Source organism: Acanthochromis polyacanthus, chromosome 16 (genome assembly GCF_021347895.1).
Source record: "Acanthochromis polyacanthus isolate Apoly-LR-REF ecotype Palm Island chromosome 16, KAUST_Apoly_ChrSc, whole genome shotgun sequence".
Taxonomy (NCBI): domain Eukaryota; kingdom Metazoa; phylum Chordata; class Actinopteri; family Pomacentridae; genus Acanthochromis; species Acanthochromis polyacanthus.
In genome coordinates, this window is record NC_067128.1 from 29,434,828 (window position 1) to 29,459,712 (window position 24,885).

Genomic DNA, 24,885 nt, shown 5'->3' on the forward strand with positions numbered 1-24,885 from the left:
TAGAGGTACAGAACATTTATACAGCCTGACAGGCAAATCGCAGGGCAAAAAATAAGCCGGAGAACTTCATGTGCAACGAAGTAGTTCACAGCATTTAAACATCACATTTTAAATCAGTTTATCAGATTTGATGTAGTTTTAATTCACTTGATGTTTCCAGAATTCATGAAACTTGATTTTAATTATATTTGGTACATTAATAGCATTTGCAATCAAGTTTTTTTTTAAATGGAGTTAGTTACTGGTGGAACTGAAATGTTCACAAGTTTAAAAAAAAGTAATAGCAATTTCTGGCATCAGAAACAGACAGAAAATGTAAAGATTTTGATAGATTTGAACCAAACTGAACAAACGTGGAAACTGGAAACACTGATTTTTTTTGTCCAAAATTCATCCCAGAGGATGGAATATATTCACTGAATTAATTATAAGCGATGGCAGAAGTTGAAATTACCTTCTAAAATTTTCAGAGGAGAATTCAAACCACATAAAATCTGATAAATGGTATTCATAGTAAAATATTTCAGGGCTAGACAACTGTTGCTTAAAAAGTTCTTTGCTTGCATTAAAAATTTGTACTAACTGTTACGTGCTCAGTGTAGTAATGCTCATCAAAAACCCTGATTTCCTAGAATGTATCAGAGAATGAACCAAAATGGCCGGTTTGACAGGTTTTTCACCGAGGTGGTTTCAGTCGCAGGGAGGTGAAAGGTGACCGACAGCCTCATAAAAAGCCCCACGCACGGGTTATTCAAATCTTTGCCTCCCTCTCTGTGCTGAATTTCCCTGTGTGAAAACCCTTTCTGACACCGGCCGCTGACTGTTCAGCAATTCCCTCTGAATCACTGGTCTTAGTAATCGTTTGCCTGTCAAGCGCCCGCTGGTGCGCAGTGTGCATATTTAATCGTAACAGTAATCCTCTTACCTTTCTACAGTCAAATTTCCAGGCACCAAAACCTACATTGACCCTGAAACCTACGAGGACCCAAACAGGGCTGTCCATCAATTTGCCAAGGAGCTGGACGCCTCCTGCATTAAAATTGAGCGGGTTATTGGAGCAGGTGAGCCCATCCTGTGTCTCTCAGCTCTTTGTGTTAAGTCACTCCGTGCTCTCATACATCACCCTGACAGGCAAATATTTACACCTTGAATAAGGGACACAGCTTCATGCATCGGATATTGATAGAGCAATTGCAAAGGGGGGAAAAAGTTCATTGCAATTAATGTGTGGGCCGCGTCTCGTGGAGGCAGTCATGGAGAAGATACCCACAGTTGAAAAATTGCTGCCACATGGGTTTTACAGAAGCGGTCAATGACAGTATCTATGCATCTCTAGCATGTCTTATTATAGGTCTTGGTTACACTCCCCTGAGTATAACAAGATATCGCACTCCAATTTGTATTCCAGCACAGCACAGCTGCTTTGTCTCAAAATACACTAATAAATTTGTCATCGTGAAGTGCTTGATGTTTTTTTTTTTCCCTTTTTACCCACCAGCCCCCTCACTCATGAATTGTTTCATCCCACACAGGAGAGTTCGGGGAGGTGTGCAGCGGCCGGCTCAAGCTTCCCGGAAAGCGGGACGTGTCGGTCGCCATTAAAACCCTCAAAGTGGGCTACACGGAGAAACAGAGGCGGGACTTCCTGTGCGAAGCCAGCATTATGGGACAGTTCGACCATCCCAATGTAGTTCATCTGGAGGGAGTCGTAACAAGAGGTAAACGGTGTCCAAAATCCCAACTATGAGCTCATGTAAAATGTGCATCATCAGGGTATGTTTAGCTTTGGGAGGTGCAGTTAGAGTGACATTATATCTGATTAAATTAGCCGCTTTCGCTGTTGAACATTTTCTCATTTAGACACTGTAATAAAAGGAGCAGATGGTAACTTTTAATTAAAAGCCAATGAAACGCGCAGCTAAAAATAACTTGGAAGCGGTTTTGGCGCGCCGGTTTATTGTGAAGCATTTTGTAAGCAAATAAAATTTAGCTATTAATTAATCATCTCCTTTTTTGTCCATCCTTCTCTGTTTTTTTTGTTTTTTTTTCTGCAGGGAAACCGGTCATGATTGTCATCGAGTACATGGAGAACGGCTCATTAGACGGTTTCCTCAGGGTAAGTATCACCTTCGGAGCACAGAGAGGCTCAAAGCAGCATCTTTTTCAAACTTTTTCTTTTTGCTAGAAAGTGTCCCAGAGAGCAGCGAGTCTGCAGCAGGATCTGTGTAGCGCATAAATATCATAAATCTTGTGCCGGAGCTGCTGCAGTGCTGTGACCTACATTTCCCTCATGGTCAGTGAAGATGGCTGACCCGCCTGTGTTTTCTCTGCGCCCAACAGAAACACGACGGTCAGTTCACAGTCATCCAGTTGGTGGGGATGCTGCGGGGCATAGCGGCGGGAATGAGATATCTCTCTGATATGGGATACGTCCATCGAGATCTGGCTGCGCGAAACATCCTTGTCAACAGCAATCTCGTATGTAAAGTGTCTGACTTCGGCCTGTCAAGGGTGATAGACGACGATCCCGAGGCTGTCTACACAACAACTGTGAGTCAATTAAAGTGCTCGCTCGCTCCACCAGGAGCCTTGTCTGAATTCTCTAATCAAGTCACTGCCGGTGCATGAAAATAGAGCAGAGAAGCGCAAGAGCACGGCCAAGTAGTTTTCACCCGTTTTTAATATGTTAAACACGCTGTATTCTTGCACAACTTTTTTGTGAGACAGACTTTAAAAAGGCTTTTTAAGCTGTAAGTAAGTCTTTAATATAGGCAATTAATCATTTAATAATGTCTTATAGTTAAACTATAAGCCCTTAATAGGAACATTTGTGTTGCCAGTTATTGAGAAATCCCTTTGTCTGGTTATTTTGTCTGCTGTTACAGTAGCAAAGAGGTCATTTATGGAATATGTTGATGACAGATGCAGTGTTTTGACCCTTATCTATCATCAAATTCATAGTGTGAAACAACTAGTTACAGCTTCAACCAATCACAAACTTTAGCAGTTATTTAAGTTAAAAAAAAACATTAAAAATGAAAAAAAAACAGAAAAAAGTGATTTTATTCAATAAGACAAATTTGAATATACAGTCCACGATGCATATGCAAACTGTAAATATCCACATAACATACATAAATAATATAAAAACACTGTGATTTACTAAAGAAAAGGCCAACAGGAATCAACTGAGGAAGTAATAGTTCAATATTTAGTGCAGAATTAGTTTTTTTGAGGGCAGCAAATTGATGATTCAAGATTCCTGAATGTGAGGAAATCTGAAGCTGTGATGGCTCCTCTCATGTTTAATACAATAAATAATTGACTGATTTATGGATAATTGAGCTGCCAGTTGACTGTAGCTCTACAACTACACAAAATATTCATTATTTTGAGTAAAATCTTTCCAGTGACTAGTCTTTCGGCTAAGATCAGTCCACCTTGTCAATGTACTTCCAAATGCAGATGTAAGAAATGTAATAATAATGGACACAGTCGTTGAGTTTATTGCCTTCTAATAAGCAATTAAGTTCGCATTAAGTTGGTAACAATAATCCGTCAAGTCTGCGGCTGTAAATGGTAATACGCTGTTAATGAATGCACTTTGGTAGAGGTGCTCAGCAGCAAAACCTGAACACCGGCCAATGGGATTTTTCACAACCTGCTCTTACACAGCATTGAGGAATGATTTATTAACCGTTTATTGCATTACCACTGACTTATTAGAAATTGGTATCTGTCTTTCTGTGAACATTTGTATTAGTTGTTTGTTGGTTTTCTGACCATGTGTGTAACTGAAATTCTCTCTAATTGGTGTTTTAGGGGAAGATGCAGGATATAATGAATTTGATCTTTACTCCAGCCACTGACCTGCATTTTACTGAACAGGGCGGCAAAATACCCGTCCGATGGACCGCACCTGAAGCCATCCAGTATCGTAAATTCACCTCCGCAAGTGACGTGTGGAGTTATGGCATTGTCATGTGGGAGGTCATGTCCTATGGGGAACGGCCTTACTGGGACATGTCCAATCAAGATGTGAGTTACTGCCAAATATAAAGTCATTTACCGGCTAATGCAATTCGTCATTCTCCTGACGGACAACCTTATGAACACAAATGAGAAAGGCTCGCAAAATCTTATGTCATCAATCTTTGCATGCACAAAAACTGATTCAACTCAGCGATTTGAGAGCTTTTGCTGCAGTATTGTAGAATAGAATAGAAATACTTTAGTAATCCCAGAGGGGAAATGTGGTCTTTGGTATTTTCTGCCTTAGTAGGGATCTTTTTCATATTTTCACCTTTTGTGTATCATTTTGCTGCAGAGAATTTCACAACCAGTTTAAGAATCAAAAATCTGAAGAATTTTCAGCAACATTTAGATTTTTTTTGAAGTCATTTATTTAGCAAAGTGTCAAACATTCTATGGGTCTAGCTTCACAAATGTGACACTTTGTAGATTTCCTCTGTATTATATCATTAAAAAAATCGATATATTTCTATTTTGAAATGTTGGCTGGACAAACTGGGCATGTGGGCCACTTCATAGAAAATAATAATGAAAGATAATGAAAGATCATCTTAAACTAGTGTTTGTACAGTTGAGACCTTCAGTCAAGGTCTCAGCTGAGAATTACTGTTTAACTAACTATGATCTGAAGACAGGTCATGAATAGTAAGAGTGTAATATTCTACCTCGATCCATCCCTAATTATGCCCTAATGAAGTCCTCTAAACACTAAAACATAGGAAATCACGGATCGCAGACAAAATTCCCAGGTTGTGTTTCTTTTTTGAGGTTTTTTTTTTTTATTTTTACAAGACCCTCATGAGAGCAGCTCAGCAGGGACGGTAACCTTGGGCTTAATTAGTTCAAGAAGTCTCGCTATAATCATGGCTTTTGAATCCATTTGAAGGAGAAACAAGCCTGAAGTGGGACATGCATTAAAATGAAGTCCTGAGAACATGGATTTGGTGGTGCTATTAATATGAATAACGAGAGTGGAAAACACTTGTCATGCAGAATGCTTTTGATTCAAATGTCTTTAAAAGTTTGTAATGACTTATGGTAATGGGAACCAGTGTGACTAGCAGTGTTGAACCAATTACGCTGCAAACAGCTCATGCATATTTTGCCGTTTGCGTCGCTCGCATTGCTTTGTTGTGGAGTTCAAGACATCGATATCCTCTGATTTTAAAGGGTTGTTCCAAAATATATGCTTCAAGTCCAGTTTACTCCTCGCTGAAAGTTTTACTCAACCTGTGACAACAGCTGGATAATGTTTTCTGTGGCTCTGGGGGAGCTTTTTCAAGTACAACAAAAATAATCCTGATGACATTATTAGCACATTATCTCAGCTTGGGCCTTGAGATGATACATGTTCAAGCTACTGGATGTCTCAAGGGTAGGTAAAAACTAGCAACTATAAAAATATTCTCATTTTTTAAGAGGCCTTCTATTGTATTCCTGCCTCTTTTATCTGTGTTTTGACACCTTTAAATGAAATATTTAAAGGTCTCGGTAGAGACGCTGGAGATTCACAAAACCAAAACATGAGTCAGCAACATCGGGTGGTGGCTGCACTCCGTAGTTAGAAAGAAATAACTATCATTTTACCATCAGTCAAATCTCAACCACAATACAGCAAAGACAAGGCTTTCTCGCCCATTTTACTGCAATAAATTAGCTGAAAAAAGTAAGGTCGTAGCAATCCAAAGTGCCAGAACGTGCAACCATTATGGTCACTGATGTTATGAAAGCTATGATTTTTGGGGGTTTTTTGGTACTGCACCATATGTGTGTCTGAAAGGTGCAAACATAAAAAAAGCTATCAGAGGCTTAAAGTTACAAATCATAACTTGGAGGATATCTGCAGCCTTGCCATTAAGTAAATAGTAAGAGCTGACTCCTGACGTTGTCCACACTTTGCTTCCTCAAAAGACCACATTTGCTTTTTAAAGTCCCACACTCTTTTTTTTTTTTTTTTTTTTTTTTTTACAAATGTCACAAATTGCTGTAATGACTGACTCACCCGGAGTTCTCTGAGTGCTGTTGCCTGCCTTCCTGCCAACTCCCACTGAGAGAGTCCGACCGCGCCAGTCGCCAGACCACTTGAAGCCGCTCCTTATTCTCGGACGCTTGACACATTTTGATTGATGGCGGACGGCGAAAACAGTTCTGGCCTCAAGATTCCTATATGGGCTTCCAGGGTTTAGCACCCGCAGCATCCTAGATAAACACGATTAAGATTCTCCGGCACTCCAAAGCAGAGGTCTGCTGATTGAACAATCAGATGTTAGAAATGCTAAACAAGATGGCTGGGCATGAAAGTGGCATATGTGGTGTTTTGACGCTCCGCTACTTGACAGACATCAATGTCAGAATTTTTTTTTTTCTTTTTTTTTTGCGCTTTGTCAAGACGTCAGCAAACATCCTCCGGGGGATACAGGAAGAACATTATTTGCATTTTTCCCAACAGTTTCAGTGTTTTGACACTTTTTCCCTCCATGACTCATTCTTGTCTGAGCAGTCCTGACAGGAGGAGCTGATGAATTTATGCAGAGACGTACACAGCTTCTTATCCGCACAATAAAAGGCAGGAGAGCTCGGGGCTCAAATCAAAGTGCCCACTGCATCTACTGTTCTCACAGCATTGGCTTTTAATGAACTCTACGCTAAAGTGCAGGCAAGATGCAGAGTGACAATAGATTAGGTTTAAAGACTCTGCGGGGAGATCTTTTCTATTATTCACCAGAGCTGTATAAATATAGTATTTTGTTTAAACACATGACCAATGTGGGAAATTAATCTCAGGGAAACAACTCCTTCTACACTGCAGCACGAGCTTAAATAAACCACAAACCTGACCTCATAATGCCTCCTTAAAATCTAAAACTCACAGTCAGCGTGTTCGCACTGACAGGGATTGTTGTAATATTATCACTAAAGGAGTCGGTTAAATGCGTAGCTGCAGAGTTTCACTCGAACAGTAGATTGTTTTCCAACTGAGCCCAGTTAGATTAGAGTCAGGACAAAATAAAAGCATGCATAACCTTTTCAGGGATCAGTAAATGAGAGAAAAAAGGTTCTGATTCTGGTAATGCACCTGAGCTGAATAAATTGCGCAACCTTTTTTTAACACGGCTGTCAAATAAAATGTTGTTTATTTACCACACGCTGGATCTCGTTTCCTTTGTTTTGGCCATTATTGCCAACGGATTGTGATGAGCTGTAGAGATACAGTGACTAGTTAGACGAAGCTGAGTCATACAGTCAGCTTTTCTGTGCACTATTCAAACGAATCCGAACAATTTAGGGAATTCAAATGTTAATGCATAATGTGTCCATTGTTATTTTCGATGAGATCTGGCTGTATTGTTAATGTACATGCAGTATACCTACGCAGTGCTGAGCTGTTTGAGACATTTAGGGTCCATTTATATTCAGATTTGTTTAAAACATTTTTGAAACTGTGAGCACTAATGCACTTACCCATTTGGACTTGATTGTATAACCACATCTCAACAATGGAAAACATCTAAAATAAGGCTAAATGTCTTTAACAGTTTTCTGGTCATTTAGGATAAGACTTCTGTACATAAAAATGATCATAATTGAGGATGTAACGGACGAGAGATTTTCACTTTTCGTCTCTAGATTGAGTCACTCTCCAAAATTACTTTGAAAATCAATCCAGTTGGCATCACAGATTTACCTTTAGTACCACAGGAGACATTATACAACCAGTTTTCCCTGCTTGAGTACTTCCCCCTGATGAGGAAATTGACTCAGACATAAAATGTAAACAATGTAAAGGGGCTGTTTAAACCATATCATCTTTTTTTGTGCCGACAGGCTTCACAGATAGAAGAGGAGATCATTAACAGCTCGAGCAGGAAGGAAATGCAGTAGAAAAGATCTTGGCAGCCTCGTTATGATCGAAGAAGCTAGTGGACATGAAATATTTCTTGTATTAGTGGAATAATGCCACAAAGAAATACAGCATTATGCTAAACCGGATGCTCTGCTGTTCCTTCTCAAAGCATATCAGCGAGGCAGCTCTAAATGGTCCTGCTTTGAGTCCTCATTTCCCCATTTGCTGGAACAAAGCTGGCACACAACTATCAAATCTGGTTAGGCCATTCATTCCTCAGCTCTACCTGCTGTAGGTAACTATGAATTAATTAAGCTCCAGTGCTGTTTACAAACTGTGTTAAAGGGATGAAATGTGCCTGGAGAGAAGTAAATTATTCAGGCTGTCAGGAAGGCGTGGGGTAATGCGATACTCAAGGCCGACACTAAAAGGTTGTGGGTTTGGGGATAAGTTTGGAGAGAAACTAAAGGCCAGAGTTAGAGGTGGCACTACAGGCTAATACTAAAGAGCTCATGTTACAGTTTTAGGGTTAAGTTGATGTTAAGGGCTGATGCCAAGAGGAAGTAAGGAGTTTGGTTGAGTTTTTTAGTTTTGCCATAAGGTTTGTTCTTGGGTAATCCTAAAGGGTTTAAGGTTCAGACAATACCAAATGCTGATACCTCTGTCTTTTTCGCTTCCCCCAGGTCATAAAGGCTATAGAGGAGGGCTACCGTCTTCCAGCCCCCATGGACTGCCCACCAGGCCTGCATCAGCTCATGCTGGACTGCTGGCAAAAAGACAGAGCCGAACGCCCCAAATTCGATCAGATAGTCGGCATCCTCGACAAGATGATCCGCAACCCTAACACTTTGAAAACCCCAGTGGGAACGTGTACAAGGTAAGGAAATAAAGTCCCAAATGAATCACTTTCAAATCTGGTTTCATATAATAAAGAATTTTAACTTATATTTTAGCGCATTAGTAGATGATCTAAGCTGTCCGGAGGACGATTTAGTGTCTCCGGTTCAAAGATGAAAGATAAATCCCAGGGGATCGATACCCCAAAGCAGCTTCCATGGCTTTATGGTCAATAGCAGGGCTTTTAAATCAATCTCTATAACGAGTTCTTAGTACTTTGGAGTGCAGTGAGAACTCCAGACCTCAGTCTGACGTTTGTCAAATGAATTCTATTTGCAGTCAGAACATACTTTCCCGAGGTGAGATGGAACTAAGAGGTTATAACAGGTTAAAAAGCACTTTATTAGATGGAAACTGTATGGGGGTATGTATTCAGGAATGTATTCAGATTAAAAAGATATTGACAAAAGCATTTTTCAGATGCAGAGGCTGACTTGCTGCATCTATTTGTGATTTTCTTATTGATTGAAGCCTCCAATCAGCAATTTTTTTTTTCTCCTCGCAATTTACCGCACTGCTGGATGCCTTTGGTCGCAGCTTTGTCTCGTCTGCTGCTTGATTGTGTTTTCAGCTGAATGTTTCCTTTTCACATAAGACATAAATGTCGTTCTGTGCTCATCCTGCAGACCAATTAGCCCACTGTTAGATCAGAGCACACCAGACTTCACCGCTTTCCGCTCAGTGGGAGAGTGGCTGGAAGCCATCAAGATGGAGCGATACCGAGACAACTTCACAGCAGCTGGCTACAGTTCCCTGGAATCTGTGGCCAGGATGTCAATCGAGTAAGTAGATATAAAGCCCTCGGGGGGTTAAGCATCAGTGGAGAGCATTAAAACCAACCACGTTTCGGCTCTGATCTCACCTACACTTTCCCTTCGAGTAAACAAATGTACCTTTGTATTCAGGCGGTAGTGCGCCATACCATGACATTTACGAGTTTGAGTAACTTACCATAAATTTTCAAATAGTGGCCCCGGGCTTTTGTTTACCCGAGCTGCAGAGAGAATCACGTCTTTATCTCAAACAGGTTTATATCAGAGAGAAGACTTTATTTCACCACTGTTTTACTACTATACTTTGTATTTAGTAGGAAGGCTATGTATTGATTTTTTGCTCCTTTTTTAATTAGCTGTTTTTGCGAACTCAACACTTCCTGCACATTTACCTGTTGTCTTAGTATAGTGTAAATTTCCAGTGCACTCGTTCGATTAGTTCAAAAAGAGTCATGTCAAACCTAGTTTTTAGTAATCATATCTACATTGTAGTTTGTCATTTAGAGTGAAATTCAGTGATGCTCGACACTTTCAACACAGATTTTTCACAATACAAGCCATTCTGAGACCCAAAGAGTATATTTCCACCATTTCCTGGTTGGATATTAATGTAAATATGCATACAGAGGGCTGAGTTTTGTTGATTGTGGCTTGACACTGTGAGTGCAGTTGCTAAGAGAACAGTGTTGTTGTTCTATACTACTTTAAGTACAGTAATTCCACCACCCTCCCCATATCCTTGCTGATTATTACCTCTGCCAGGAGGTTATGTAATCACCGGAGTTTGTTTGTCTATTTGTTTGTTTGTCTGTTAACAGCATAACTCAAAAAGTCATGGACGGATTTTCACCAAATTTTTACAGGATGTCCGGAAGAGCAAAAGTCACAATCGATTAGATTTTGGAAGTGATCCGAATCACCATCTGGATCCAGGATTTTTTTGATGGTCGAAACAGAGTCCTTCAAAAATATCCTGGATCCAGACGGTGATCCGGATCAACTCCAAAATCTAATCGATGGTTACTTTTGCTCTTCCGGACATCCTGTAAAAATTTGGTGAAAATCCGTCCATGACTTTTTGAGTTATGCTGTTAACAGACAAAAAAACAAACAGACAGACAGACAAACAGATTGCATGGCGGAGGTCTGCGTTCTCCGAGTGCTTCTCTAGTTACTCCTGCCCTTTATTCTTATTGCTGGTGTTTGAGAATTTACAAAAAGTTATTACTCACAACACAACACACCAGAAGAGAACTACTGCTGATCAAATGAAACAATAAATGTCCTAGGCTGTTATTTTTTTCAATTTTAGCTTTTTAAAAGCTTCATATTCAAATTCTCTTACCTGACCGGTACCTTCAAGGAGGCCAGGTAGAGTTAAATCGACAGTTACTCAGTTAAACCTAACAGTCTCGACAAATACAACAACTTTTTTGTATTGTTTTATGAGCAAATATTTTACAGCTTGCTCTGCAAAACACCCCACTAAGTTTAGATCATTTTTTTCCATCTTTTCCATCAGCATGCACATCCACAAGTTGAGGGCGGCTACGCACTCGGGCATATTAGTCTAGCTCTGTGACTTATCCATCATCTCACAGGATAACGTCTCTCATTTCCATGTCATGTGTGGGTTTTAAGAAGGTATAAATATTTCTGTGCAGTCTGTCCCCATCTCAACTTTTCCCCAAAATTCATCTCAAAGAACCAACCTTCAGACTACATCAGATCATACATTTTGCTACAGCGTCCTTGGTATTGATGTTAAAATGTGTTGAGATTCATAAGTCCGCTATGTTTAGCCGCCTTACTCACTCAAATGAAAAAAAAAAGAAACCTCAGGCTGTAAATCTTACTTGTTTTGCCCCATATTGTGGTCATGTGGTGCACTGACTGATGTGCTGTCCCGTCTTGCAGGGACGTGATGAGCTTGGGAATCACGCTGGTGGGCCATCAGAAAAAGATCATGAGCAGCATACAGACTATGAGAGCCCAGATGCTGCATCTCCACGGCACAGGTGTCCAGGTGTGACGAGCCGCTGCCACGGACGGCGCCTTTGGACGGGGCAAAAACAAACAAAAAAAACTGATCTGGAGCAGCGCCCGGAGACATAACCGGGATAATCGTCAAAGTAAATGGACGTCTGTTATGTCTGACTCTTCCGGCTGTGTCTGGAGTGAAATCATTCCTTTGTTCCTCAGTGAAGGATTGTGGTCCGCCTCTTCAAAAGGGCACTAAAGAGAGGAAAAGGGCAAAAAACAGCAACAAAAAAGAAACTACCTGGACAAGACAACTTTTTTTTCTTTTTTGTAGAAGCGCTTACGAGCTCAACCCACATATCAAACGGTGCATTGGAAAAGGAGTTTGACGCTTATGTTTCTTTAACTTAACGGACTATTTAAGTGCACACCATGGCAATGGATTTTCCTTTACAAAGAACAAAAAACGACTTGTCTATTTGCGGTGGTTTTCACTTTTCTTTATCTAATGTTGTTAATTTTATGTGTGTCTGCCAGAGTGACTTGTGTCACGTACAAAGGTTCTTTTTTTCCTCTTCTCTGTGGATTTGACAACAGGGTAACTCTTTTATCCAAACACAGAGGGAACTTGTTTTAGGTTGCAGATTTTCAAGGTACTTTTTGTGCTGAGATGTGCTGGACTGTTTGCAGTGACTTGTGTTTTCCTTCATGTGCTGTTGAAGTGAAAATGGTATCCTCACATGCTTACCGGAGTGGGCTCTCCACATGATTTCGACTTTTCAAAAGTTTTTATTAATGAAATTTTTCCGATAAGTGCAACACAGAGGAGATGCGGGAGGCAAATTGTTCTTCGAATCAACAGACTTTTATATCAGAGTAGCAATATCCTTCATCTTAGTGTTCACTACGGGAAACAGAGTTTTAGAACAATAACTTGGTTATTGAGTAGAATGTTTCAGCACAGTTGAAAGATTGTATTGAAATTGCAGCCTCCGCATATTGATTTGCCATCATTTTGCCTAAAATGTGGCACACAGTGTTTGTTTCGGTGCATTGCTCGGCTGCAAATACAGTTTTTAAGGGTGGATCCAAGAAATGAGTAGACGTAATACTGCCTTAAAATGTGTTTAGATTTAGTATTGCCGCTATTTTAGGCACTTCAATGGCAATGCTTTCTGCGGCTCATTTCAAGGGGTGGACAAGTTCCCTACTTTTTTTGTTGTTGTTGTTTTCCTCGTAGCGTGATGTTGTTTTATGTGGAACTTGAACTGGTGTGCACGGACACGGTTTAATACCACGAGTGACACAGTCAGCGAAGTGGAAGAGTTGGACTAAAAAGAGCAATAATTACCAGGTAGAAACGGTCCTCAATTGAGGTTTTTTTTTTTTTTTTTTTTTTTTTTAAAAGGTGCTAGGTAGAAAAATGCATGTGTGTGCTGTGCTGAGACAAACCCTTTGGAAAGATTCAGTCACTGCCGGAAAAGGAAAAGGAATGTACCTCTTTGACCTACAAACGGTTTTGGAAAGTGCTCAGAAAACTGCCGTGCCAAGTCATCAAATGAAATAATCATGTCGTATTTTGCCACTATGATATGCTAAAGGTTTGATGAGAATCGTACATGGCATGGAAATGTTGAATTGAGTGGCTGCAGAGATGAAAGCGACACCATCTGAAACACGAGAAAGGTGCCAATTAGCCATGCTGACATCATCTTCTGACACATTGCGCCGCCCAGAAATCAAAGAGCCCTTTAGGGTTTGGGTATGAAAATGCAGGACCAAACGATGGAGCCCGCATCGGACGCAGACCGTGCTGTTAAATCCCTCCGTCCCGGCTCTGCAGGCAGCGATGCAGCTCCCCCTGTTTATTCATGCGTCTCCGCCGCTCATCCCTCGCAGGCGTAGATGTGATGGAACATGCATTAAAGTGTTTCTTAAGATTGCTCTGCTTTTCTTCCATACGGCTTTGTATGGAGAGGACAGAGACGAGGCGGGGGGGCTTTGCAGAAGATGTGCTAAAAGCCAATCAACCTATTTGGTGCCATCTGTCTCCACTTCAAAAAATAAAAAAATAAAAAAAAATAAAAAAATCAACAAAGACCAAAAAAAAGAAAGGAAAGTTTCTATGTTGAGTATGTTTTAGTGCAGTATTCTTTGATAGAAAATGCAGTTATTCAACAGTCACGTAAAGAGGAGGTGGTGTTCACAGTAGAAAACCATTATTTCCCTGCTGCTGCAACCTGAGAGACAAATCTATATTTTCAAAGCTGCGGTCATTTTCTTTAGGTTTTTTTTTCACCTCTATTGCATAGAGAAAGTCTAATCACATTGGGAATCAACCTTGAGCTCTCTAACAAGCAGTAAAACCATTTGAAGCTTTCTTTATTCTCTCTGTTGCCTCCTTAACTATGTCCACATTGAGCCAGAAACATTTGAAAATACTTTCTTTTCTCTGGTTTTAACCTCTGTCCACACTAAGCCACAGAATGAAAGTAGTGGATAAATCAAGCAAAGTAAACATAGAAGGCATCTGTCTGCCGAGACACTGTCAAGGGCTGCATTTTACGAAAGTCTGTCACCTCTGAAGTGGAGGTTATAGTCTGAAAATCGATGTCTGTGCAAGACTACACAAATACATAATCAGCGTTTGTGGTCTACACATGAAGTCTCATAAGTCTGGGCTGCATTCGAACCATCTGCACAGATCTGTGGCCTCTATTTCTGCTCAGAATGGATGTATTTTGTCATGCGAATATTTATTTTTTTTAATTTTCAACTGTTTGCCAAAACTCCCAAATATTCTCCTTTAAGACGTTAGAACTGTTGACGGTTTAGCACTTTTGCCCACATGTAAAACCCTGAAACCTCGCAGTTAGACAAGTTATTGGGAAATGACTGTTCCTACCTCACCAAGAACTAGTTTCAGCACAAAACTCCACCTAAAACCACAAATTGCAGCTTTTAAATTTCCATTTGATGTGTTGATTGGTGAGATTTAGCGGGCGCAGGTAGGTGTGTTGTTGAACTTTAAACAATGTCTTTATGCTAAGCTGGGCTAACCACACCCTGACTGCAGCGACTCACGAGAGTCCTATCAATCTTTTCATCTAAGGCCTTGATTATACTCCCGTGTGGACGCAGACAAGGACAGCTGCGGACGTGTAGTTGGTGTTATTAGGCTACTTTCTATTCCACTCGGAGCGTTCGGAGCGTAGTGGCTGCATGGACACTAATTTGTGGACTGGGGCAGACGACAGTTGAGTGTTCGCAGATGTGAAACACAGGCTTATATCACAGCAACAACATGAATAAATGTGCAAGACAAAATGCTCAGATGCCTATTTAGCAGGCAGCATTTTTGGCCATCCTGTTGCCTGACAACACAAAAAACAGGAAATAAATTGCAAGTTGTGCGTCATGGGTTTTCTTAAGGATTCAATGCTTCAACGTGGGCAGAGATCTCTATGAAAAGCTAATGTGGCTGTATGTCATTTTCAGGCAAGGTTAACAGCATCTCTGGCTTAGCGTGGACGCACGCTTTGGTCCATTTTCACTGCGCGACTCACCTTTGTGAAGAGACACCAGAAATTAGCACCAACCAGACCTCTTTGTCACACACACCCTCCCTCTATCCATACAGCAGAGCTCAGCAATTGGGCCTTGGCCAGACCTTTGAATTGAATACCGGCATAAAGTCATTCAGTCAGCACAAAACTCCCCAGTTCACAGGCAGCACTCCATCTCTCACCCACCAAACCCACCTCTGACTCCCTGCTCTGATTTTAAAACCAGGAGGAGGAGGGTCCTCACACCTCCAGGGTAGATGCCTCTGTCACCCCCGCCTTGTTTTTTTTTTTTTTTTCCCTGTGCTGGGGAGACAGCAGTTCGAGCCAAATTGAGATTAAGGCCAGGATACAATCGATTCAGCGTCCAAATCACCTGCAACCTTCACCGACAGAATTAACGTTACTGTCCGTTTCAGCTTGTTTTATCCTCGTTCTGAACTTCAGGTTGCTCGACTCTGGACAAAAATTGTAAAAAAAACAAAACAAAACAAAAAACAAAAAAAAGGTTTTGTTGTGGCTCTGTTTCAGCAAAAAAAGGAAAAAAATACACACAAAAAAAGAATAAAAAAGAGTAAAAAGACAAAAAAAATATATAAATCTGGAGGATGTAGAATGTTGGTTGGAATCAGGAATAGCAGATAGAAGTTATTTTTCAAATTTTGTGGTTCAGCAGTTGGAAATTAGATTCACCGCTCTGGCGAGGTGGTGGATAATTCCAAAGAGTGCAGCACTGTCGATTGTGTCAGAAAGAGCCGAGATTTGAGGGGATCTTTGCATATGTTCTAATTGTAAAACTTGTACATTTTATTTATATTGTTTTTTACACATATTACTCAGTAGAGAGCTCTGAATACATTGAAAATGCACTATATTTTTCTATCTCGCAGAGGAATTATTGTCACCCACAAGATTTCAGTTGTACATAATTTTTCATTTAGGACCAAAGACAGCTGATAGGATTCCCATCTTTACTTTGACCTTTGTTTTGATTTTTTTTTCTTTGCCTTTTAGTTTGTTGTACAGTAATACAAATTGTCGATTTATTATTTATTTTTCTGTGATGAAAGTACTGAGAATATTCACTGGTCAAAAGTATTTTCCCCAATGGCAGAACTGTATGATCATTTAATTAGACAATTTCTTGTTACATAGACTTCTTTTTGCTTTGTAACCTTTGTAATAGACTGTACATATATTTTTGGAAATATAATACAATCTCTATAGAATTTTCAGGTCTCCTTTGCAGTGTTTATGTCATTTTTCATATCTTAGATGGAGTTTTGGTCACATTTATTCAACATTTTTTCACATTTGTGGTGAGTTTTTGCAAAGAAATCGACATTTTCAGTTCAGGCAAACACCTAAAATTCAAGTGACTGATTTAATTCTAAAAAATAAAAAATACAAAGAGTCATAATATTCAAGAATGCTTCTTTTCAGATAGGAATGTCTGAAACAATTGCATTTTATTATGACTTGAGGTTTAAATTCAGCATTTGAATTTTGTAAAATACACCTCAGAAATGACAGTTGTTCACTGATGAGTCAAAGCATCATGACCACCGCCTGCCTAACGTGCTGGTAGGCCCTCTTAAGGCGCCAAAACACCCAACAAGTCATGAACTCTCCAGGACCTCTGAAAGTACCCTCCGTTATTTGACACCAAGATGTCAGCAGCAGATCCTTTAAACCCTGTAAGTCGAGCGATGGAGCTGCTGTGGATCAGACTTGTTCCAGCACAGCTCCTAACACACCATCACTCGGACTACTATCAGTAGGTACGCACTGCTACTGAACCTCCAACTCAGTCATCTGGACATAATCATGTGGTATTTATCAAAGTCTTCTCACCTGCCTACTTCAGCATGTCGACAAGAACCAAATGCTCCCTTGATATGCACCGTCGTTACAAGATAAGTAAAGAAATATGCATTGTGATAAAGTATGTTGACCACATATGTGAACTCGGTAGGTTCATTTTGCGGACTATTTCTGAGGTATTGTGGTTGCCGAGACCTTGCATTCATGAAGAACCCAGACAGAGCTCAAACATAGGATTTACTAATTGCGCTCACCTTTATGCATACAATCCACTTAAATCCTAAAATCCAAAGAAAAATGACTTGATGATGTACATATGGGCAAACCGTGTCAACTTTGCACACATTACAGAAAATAGTGTAGTGTGCTGTGACTGATAATGATAGCAGTAACAATGCAGGAGCTCAACTTAAAGCATAAAATCACCACTTAAAAGCATGAAACTTAACTATGAGTCATGTTGCATTTCTATTTAAGACTATGAGAAGATCAAAATTGAATACTTCACTTGCTCACACACCCACATATACTGCCCTGTACATACATACTAGTCTATACCAGTACAAAGCAATATCAGTCACAACTTGCTAAAAAGCCAATTGCTATGCCAAATCAACAGTCTGAAAATAAGGACGTCATATTCCTAACCCAATCAACTAATTGAGTTTCAGCTCAATTTGTATTTATGTGGACACCGGGGTAGATTTGTGGTACTTTCATGACAGACAGATCGAGTAACTCCCCACTAATGCTATTGAATAGTGTTCTCCTATCTAAAGCAAATTCAAACACATCAACACATAAGTTATTCTGTTAACACAATATCCTCTTAGTTGTACAGGCATCACAGCCATTTTTGCTACAAGGCCTGGTTCTACATTTAAGCAAGATTACACCTTATCATCTGATTATACAGATCATAAGGTAACGAGTTCATCTAATAGGATGCATGTACAGTTGTAGTAATTGCATTACAATTACATTCTAAGATGTGCCAAAGTTCTTGCTTTGCTGCTTACCTTCAGAACAGCTAGCACTGGAGGAACCACTTGGATGAAGATGGATGATGTGTAGCTAAGATGCCCCAGTTCAACAGGGGTTGAGTTCTTCAGAGTTCTTGACAACTGTTCCAAATGGTAACAAAAACAGTAATGGATCTTCAAGCTGATGGCATCATCTTACGTTCAGCTTGTCTCATTGTAGCGTAACACACTACAGCAGCATATTGGTCTTTCCTATAATATTGACCTTTCATTAGCAAATGATATATGTTTTTTTTCCAGAATGTTTTTTCTGGAAGTGGTCATATGCTCCAGTCAAAAGAATTTTTCATCTCTACATGACCCCAACTCCATTCCTTTAATTGGTTTATGAAGAATCTGTAAAATTTGGGTAAATTCTATGTTTCTTTATCTTTTTACAGCCACTGGTCTAAGTTCTGCAGCTCTCAAAAAAAATATTTAGCTTTACTAAATTAACCCAAACAAAACTCCTCCTTTCTAATCCTGCTTCAGATTCACACGCCCAAATAATACTGAGATCTTTTCCAGCGTACATGCTGAGTCTAAACATAAACCTGTTTTTTCTTCCTGCCAAACTGTGCTCTTGCTAAGGTTTTCTTCGGCTTCTAAAGGCTGTAGGGTGCAGCTAGCTCCAGGCTCTGGCACTGTTGGCGCTGCACTGCAGGTGTGCTCCTGCAACCCCGCTGACAGACAAGAACGCTGATATTGGACTAATTTAGCAAAACTCTGGATCCCATCCAAAGCTACATTAAAAAAAAGAGAGAAAATCTTCCCGTTCTTCACTATCTGAACATGCCAACTGCATTGTAGTTATGGTTAAAAATAATCTTGGTCTTGGCAAGTATTTATGAAACATGTACGGTTAAGGAAACTATTCACCTCTCTTAAACCTTACCCAAGGAAACAAAAACAGTCATTTAACATAACAAAAAAATAATGTGGTTATTGAAAATAAACAAAGATTAAAGGTATGTTGTGTTTTTATAAACGGATCTATGAGTGTAAAGTCTTTGCTACATGTGGTTCATGAGGAAGAAAATGCCTTGAACAGTTGTGTAGGAAAATGAGTTTCAGTATGTAAAGCCTAAAACCTCCTAAGTAGAGCTTTGCAGATGCATGTCTACCTTGTATGTGGCCATCGCCACTTGGGACTGTATCAAAAAAGCAGTGGAAAAAACAGAAATGTAGGTAATTCTTGTTTGTGTCTGTGCTGTTGGTGGTCCTTTTGCTTTTGCAAGACGGGATGGAAAAGACAAAGGTCACAGCGGACAAAGAACATCTAGATATTGGAGTGAAACTGAGTGTTGAAGTGAATCAAAGAACATTCCTGGCAGGCCTGTTGGATTTCCAGCTACAAGCATTTGAACTCTGCAGTGGCAGTTCCCTTTCTAGGTTGAGATGTTTCACCCAATCAGCATTCCACCTATGCGTAGTGTCATTGCATCCCATGGTCCTTCACTCTGTAGAGGTCGAGAGGTATGCAAACACACCCTAAGTAATCCTAAATCTACCTTAATTTAAACATTAATCCACATGAAACCTTCATGGGATGCTCAGGGTTAGGCAGTTATACTGTAAAACTCTTGTGTAAGATAATGTGAAGGTTTTGTAGGACTGCATACGTCCACACCCTACTTGCTGCCTTACCACATAAGGCCCTCATTACCTCCTGACTGACATTGAACATTCCCACTCGGTGTAAATGGTGACATGCATTATCATCCAGTATGGACATAATTATAGGAATATGGAGTGGCTTATTGGGAAGATTACCCAAAAAAGTCACAGCTCAACATGTTTTAAGAAGTATTTATCTTTTCCTAGTTTACAACCACCAGTGGGGTTTTATGTGTGACGATGTGCCTGGGAAACTGTGTGGACACGCTTGCAAGCTTGTTTGAACATGCGTGCATGATAAGACAGTCAGAACTGTCCAAACACTCCTCCAAACTTCCCTGTTTTGTACTTTAATCTTCCAGAAGTTCCAGTTCTTCAGACGAGATTGAATGGATTTCTTCTGATCACATCTTTCAGCAGTTCTAGTATTTATTCTGGTAAGTCCAGCAGTGGCTCATCATGCTGTCTCCAAGCCTGCTCGACTGTCTCTGTGAAGCACCAGTTTGGTTTTCACATGAATTTGGCTTCCTTCCATGTGTTTCTCTTTGCGGGTTCTCCTCAGCTCCCATTAACTTAAGCCGCACAGACTGATCCGGCTTCAATGGTTAGATCATTTGCAGAAGCACAGCAGTGAGATTGAGCATGTGGAAAGGAGGAATGGTGCCCTGGTGCTTTGTCTTAGTGCCAGGCTTTAAAATCTAAAGATAGATACTTATCTTAACAGTCAGTAGATAAAGGAGGTACTTTCAATGTGTGATCAAACGTGCCTCACTTTAAAACCGATTTGCTCCTTCTTCTTAGTTTCGACTGTCAAAAAAATCTCAGTGGCTTTAGTCAAGCTGCAGCTCGGGTGACAAGAAACTTCAAGGGTCATTCAGCTAAATGACCAATGATATTTAAACATAATGAACAGCGCAAAGCCCATTCCAGTAACTAGGATACTGAGAAAGAAAGCAACACTAATTGAACAATCGCCATCTGCTGAAGAAGATTATGTGATATGGTTGAAAGCTCCAGTACAGCCACTAAATAGGCTTTTGGGTGAGACAACGCTGAGTCTAGTTCAAATATTACAGGAGTTTCTGGAAAACCTGCAAAAGAAAATGCAAATAAATGAGCTTTTCCATCCACTGCTGGTATACGAACATGAGAAGCAGATGACATTTAAGTCAGGCTTAATTTACGACATGAGTTTTTATTTTTTTCAGTTGCACTTTGGCGTATTTTTTCAACTTTTTGACTTTTCGAAGTGTAAAGTTGTGATATTTTTACTGTTGCTTCTGATTGGTATTTCATTGAGAGGTAACGATAAGGTCAACATCAGGATGCCAAATATCTGCACTTCAAGTTCTTTAATTCTTTTTGGTGCCGAATGCTTACTGAAAGCAAATCATTAGGTTTCTCTCAAAGGTCTAATATTCTAAGGTTATGACCTTACTGTGTTGAGTAGCCCTGAGATGATTTACTTCGTAAACTGGCACTATATGAAAACTTTTAACAGCACTAAATAATAATTAACGCTATGTGAGTTGGCTGAGTCTGTTCTAAAGGCAGTTTTAAGAGAGCATGTTCAAACCCATCATCAAAGAACAAAGCTTATTACTCATTCAGGGCCATGCACGTTAAATGTTATCTCTGAGGTTTGAACACCTGCGCGTCTTGGCATGCCATAGTGAGAAAGTTACATGAAGTTATGTTGATCATTTTTATCTATATTCAGGGCAAGTACAATACATAGACACCTGCGTATTGCTTTTTTAACCCTCCAGCTTTTCTATTTTCACAGTGTCTGGTTTTGTTTGAGCACAAGTGTGGTTTCCCTAAAATGTATGACTTGACAGCATTATTCTTTACCTTATTGTTTATGTTCAGTGAAGCCAAGAGCATTTAATTTACAATCAGTCAAAAAAAGATCTTACAGTTTGAGCACTTGTGATCAGCAAATTCAACAGCGCGATGATTTGCATATAGGCAAAAATGAGCAGATAGTTCAATCCAGTAGTCAAAGCAAAGGGAGTCCTGTCATAGATACCTATGGCTTAGATCCTAATTTGTATTTCAGTGTTGGATTTCAATGAACAAATCATTTCAGTTGTTCATTGAGCCACATCAACCAAACAGATGTATCACATGTGGACCATGTGCTTTTATTACATTTTCCACAGTAATGGTGAGATACAGAGCCATAGGAAGCTGCACTTTGTTTAATCACTGAAGATCTTTAATATCATTATTAAGCTATTCAAAGGAGTTGATACATTTACTTTTCATTTCAAGGGTCTGAAACCTGATCTGAAACAACATTTAGGTGAGTGATAAGTGTCAAATTAGCATCCATATGGTTGGTATGAGTAAAAGTGTCCCTGCAGAACCATCATTGTAACAATATCATCAGAGGTATTGGTGGGTGTCTATCATTATTATATCTCGCAAATTGCCGGCCAGCATCAGGTGGGTCTCTCCATATGAGCCGGGTTCTGCTCAAGGTTTATTTCCTATTAAAAGGGTTTTTTTTCTTGTCACTGTCGCCTTCGGGCTTGCTCTGGAGGTTCAGGCCATTTTGGTTCTGTAAAGCATCTTGAAACAAAATGAATTGTAATTGGCTTTATACAAATAAAATGGAATTTAACTGAACTGAACTGAAATACAGTGATGATTCAAAAAAGTACCACTCCTCAGTCAGGTTGCACTTTTTAACTTTCAAGCTGCTCAGTACAATCATGGTGAGTGATGTTTTTCAAGGTCGAGTATCGACTGAGCTGTGTATTTTATTTTATGGACACAGTTTGTTATGGCTTTGGAGCTGTTGGAAGGTATTTCTTTTAATTCAAAAAGGTCCAGCTAACACATTTTCCTTCCGGTCAGTCATTGTGCTACGCTATGCTAAGCTAAGCATATCTCCAGACCTCATCTGCCCTAAACACACAGAACTGAACCCGTCTTCCACACGGCAAGCACTATTTTTCAGGACTATAAATGAAATTTATCTGCATGTTCTCTACATTTAAATAGGAAAGTAGACACAATCCTTATTAAGTTGTGATCCAGTCGATTATATTACAGTTGTTAGCTAATCATCACCCCATAATGCATCACGTATTGAAATCTTTATATAACGGGTCCTGAAACGTCTTCATCTACATCTCCTCAATACACTGATGTACTGCCACAGAAAAACAGAAGAACCTGGCAGACTGCCAGAGAAAGATAACAGGGAAAGAAATCATTTGTATTTGGCGATTCTGCAATAATCCGGAGCCCTGCTTCACCATTATTACAGTATCTGACATTTTGCATCTAATATAGAAGTCAAACAGGGGATATGGAGATGAATGGTTTTAAACTGTGTAAATTGATTAGAGGGGGAATGTGCAGGCCTGACAAATGGTTTACCTGTTGGACTCCACAGGGAAAACAGATCACGACCCATTTAGAAAACAAAGGCTATGCTTTTCACAGTTCAGGTGTATCCTTTGGGGAAATATTATGTGGTATTTACAGATGCAAGAACGTAGACTTTTCACGCCTAATCTGTTACTCTTGTCTCGAAGAAAAATGGAGGTGATTTCAGCAGAATGAGGCCCCATATCCTAAAAAAAGAGTTGGTGCTTCATGCAAAGTTTAGTCATGGACTTACCTGTAGGTAGAAGACATCAATCCACCCTAATTATGTTCATTCTCATTATGTGGAAAGTGTTTCTGCTAATCAGACCAAGTTGTACATGGGAGTTGTGCATGTTTTTGCATGTTTCACATATCTTTGCTTGCAGGGAAACAGTCACATGGTTCACAGTACAAATCAAGATTAGAATGCAGGACACATTGACATACAAAGACAGAAAGATGAAAACAAAAGGTAACAACAGTTTATGAGCAATGTGAACATTCAACATTATGTACACCCACAAAAGCACAATAGTACACACCTTAAGCAGCTTCATGCATGTTTTAGGATCCCAGAATTGTAATAGTGTGCAAACCTAACAAGACATGTGGATGTTCGCCCATCCAAGGTGGATTTACGAATCAAATTTAGCGATGTCACGCCAGCTCTTGTGTCGGCATACTACAGTTTGATAGCTCAATAAAAGCAGCACCTCAAAGAACCCAGAGCGACTCAACATCATAATCTCAAATCACCGTCCCTGGTTTCTTTCCATCAGTCACAATGGCATGAACAATGTGTATCTATAACACTGACACGATGCCATTCCGGCTTATCGCAACTCAGTGTTGGTGCACATGTCACTGAGTAAGGAACAAGAAATTGCATTACAGAAACGGACATGTTGGATTTTTTTATCAGTTCCGCTCACTAAAGCATCAATAAGGCTCCTGTGCAAATTTAATCTTTCGTTAAAGATCACTTCAAGTGGACACGATAAATTGATATATTCTGTCTTTCTCCTTTTCTGATGGATTGTTGTGGACTCAAATTCAAAAATAAAACATGCGAACTGGATATATTTTGCTCACGTGACCTTTATGAAAGAGAAGCAAAATATTAGGCTGGAAAGCTGGGTTTCCTCGTGGGTCTAAGCTTTAAGCGTGCTGCACCTCTGACCACACCTAGGAACACTCATGGGTGTGGTGCTGCTCTGTTGCACCTGTAACCACATCCAAGGGTGTACACTTTATTCTCATTTTTATTGCCTTTATTCAATTAATTGAGCGTATGGAGACAGAATAGATGTGGATAGAGACGGGTAGCACATGCAAAAATGGAAAATGTTGCGCTTTGTTTTTACAAATAGAAAGAGATTACAAGAAACAAAGGCAGGAAGCCTCATAATACAATGGCCTTAATGCTATTCAACTGTTGCTTGCTTGTTCTTTTGATGTGGAGTGTCCCTACAGGGATATATGTCCAAACCTATTCAATAAGATGTTGATTTGAATGCTATTAAATTAAAGGTGAAAACAGATGCTTTAACCTCAGTCCATTGTGCCTCAGGACAGACAAAACATCAATAAATGCATTCTTATTATAACAGTGATAGTGATGCAGCAATCTCAGTAAGGGTCTTCAAATAATACAACAACCACCACGCAGCACCAGAGTTGGTTGTTAGCAGAATGGAAGTCAACGAGGTGCTTTCTGATACAGCAAACAGCAGAGCTTTTCCCTGATTCTCCCTTTAATGTTGTGTGTAATCCCGAGTATAAAGCTACTCAGGCTCCAAGTGTCAGATGTCAACAAAATAATCGGTAAATCAAACACCGTCTCTCCGCTTAATCTTCTTTCTGGTTTCATCATTAGCAGAGTAAACATCATATTTTCAGCCCTCGCATTTCCTCTGAATCTGTTCCTGATTGACAAATCAGGATACGTG

At 39.8% G+C, this 24,885-nt stretch overlaps 1 protein-coding gene across 8 annotated transcripts in view; it reads left to right on the forward strand.

Moving 5' to 3' along the window:
- epha7 (eph receptor A7) overlaps positions 1-16,318 on the forward strand; it is a 96,080-nt gene extending 79,762 nt beyond the window's left edge. For 2 of the 8 annotated variants that reach the window (XM_022193788.2, XM_022193790.2), the window contains exons 10-17: positions 936-1,061; positions 1,533-1,718; positions 2,055-2,116; positions 2,341-2,550; positions 3,823-4,038; positions 8,560-8,753; positions 9,400-9,555; positions 11,464-16,318. In XM_022193788.2, coding sequence (XP_022049480.1) covers positions 936-1,061; positions 1,533-1,718; positions 2,055-2,116; positions 2,341-2,550; positions 3,823-4,038; positions 8,560-8,753; positions 9,400-9,555; positions 11,464-11,578 — 1,265 coding nt within the window. In that variant the 3' untranslated portion in view covers positions 11,579-16,318. Of the gene's footprint in view, positions 1-935; positions 1,062-1,532; positions 1,719-2,054; positions 2,117-2,340; positions 2,551-3,822; positions 4,039-8,559; positions 8,754-9,399; positions 9,560-11,463 lie in introns of those variants that run through there. The other 6 variants (XM_022193793.2, XM_022193794.2, XM_022193789.2 and 3 more) reach the window with 4 other exon arrangements.
- The last annotated feature ends 8,567 nt before the right edge of the window (positions 16,319-24,885 follow it).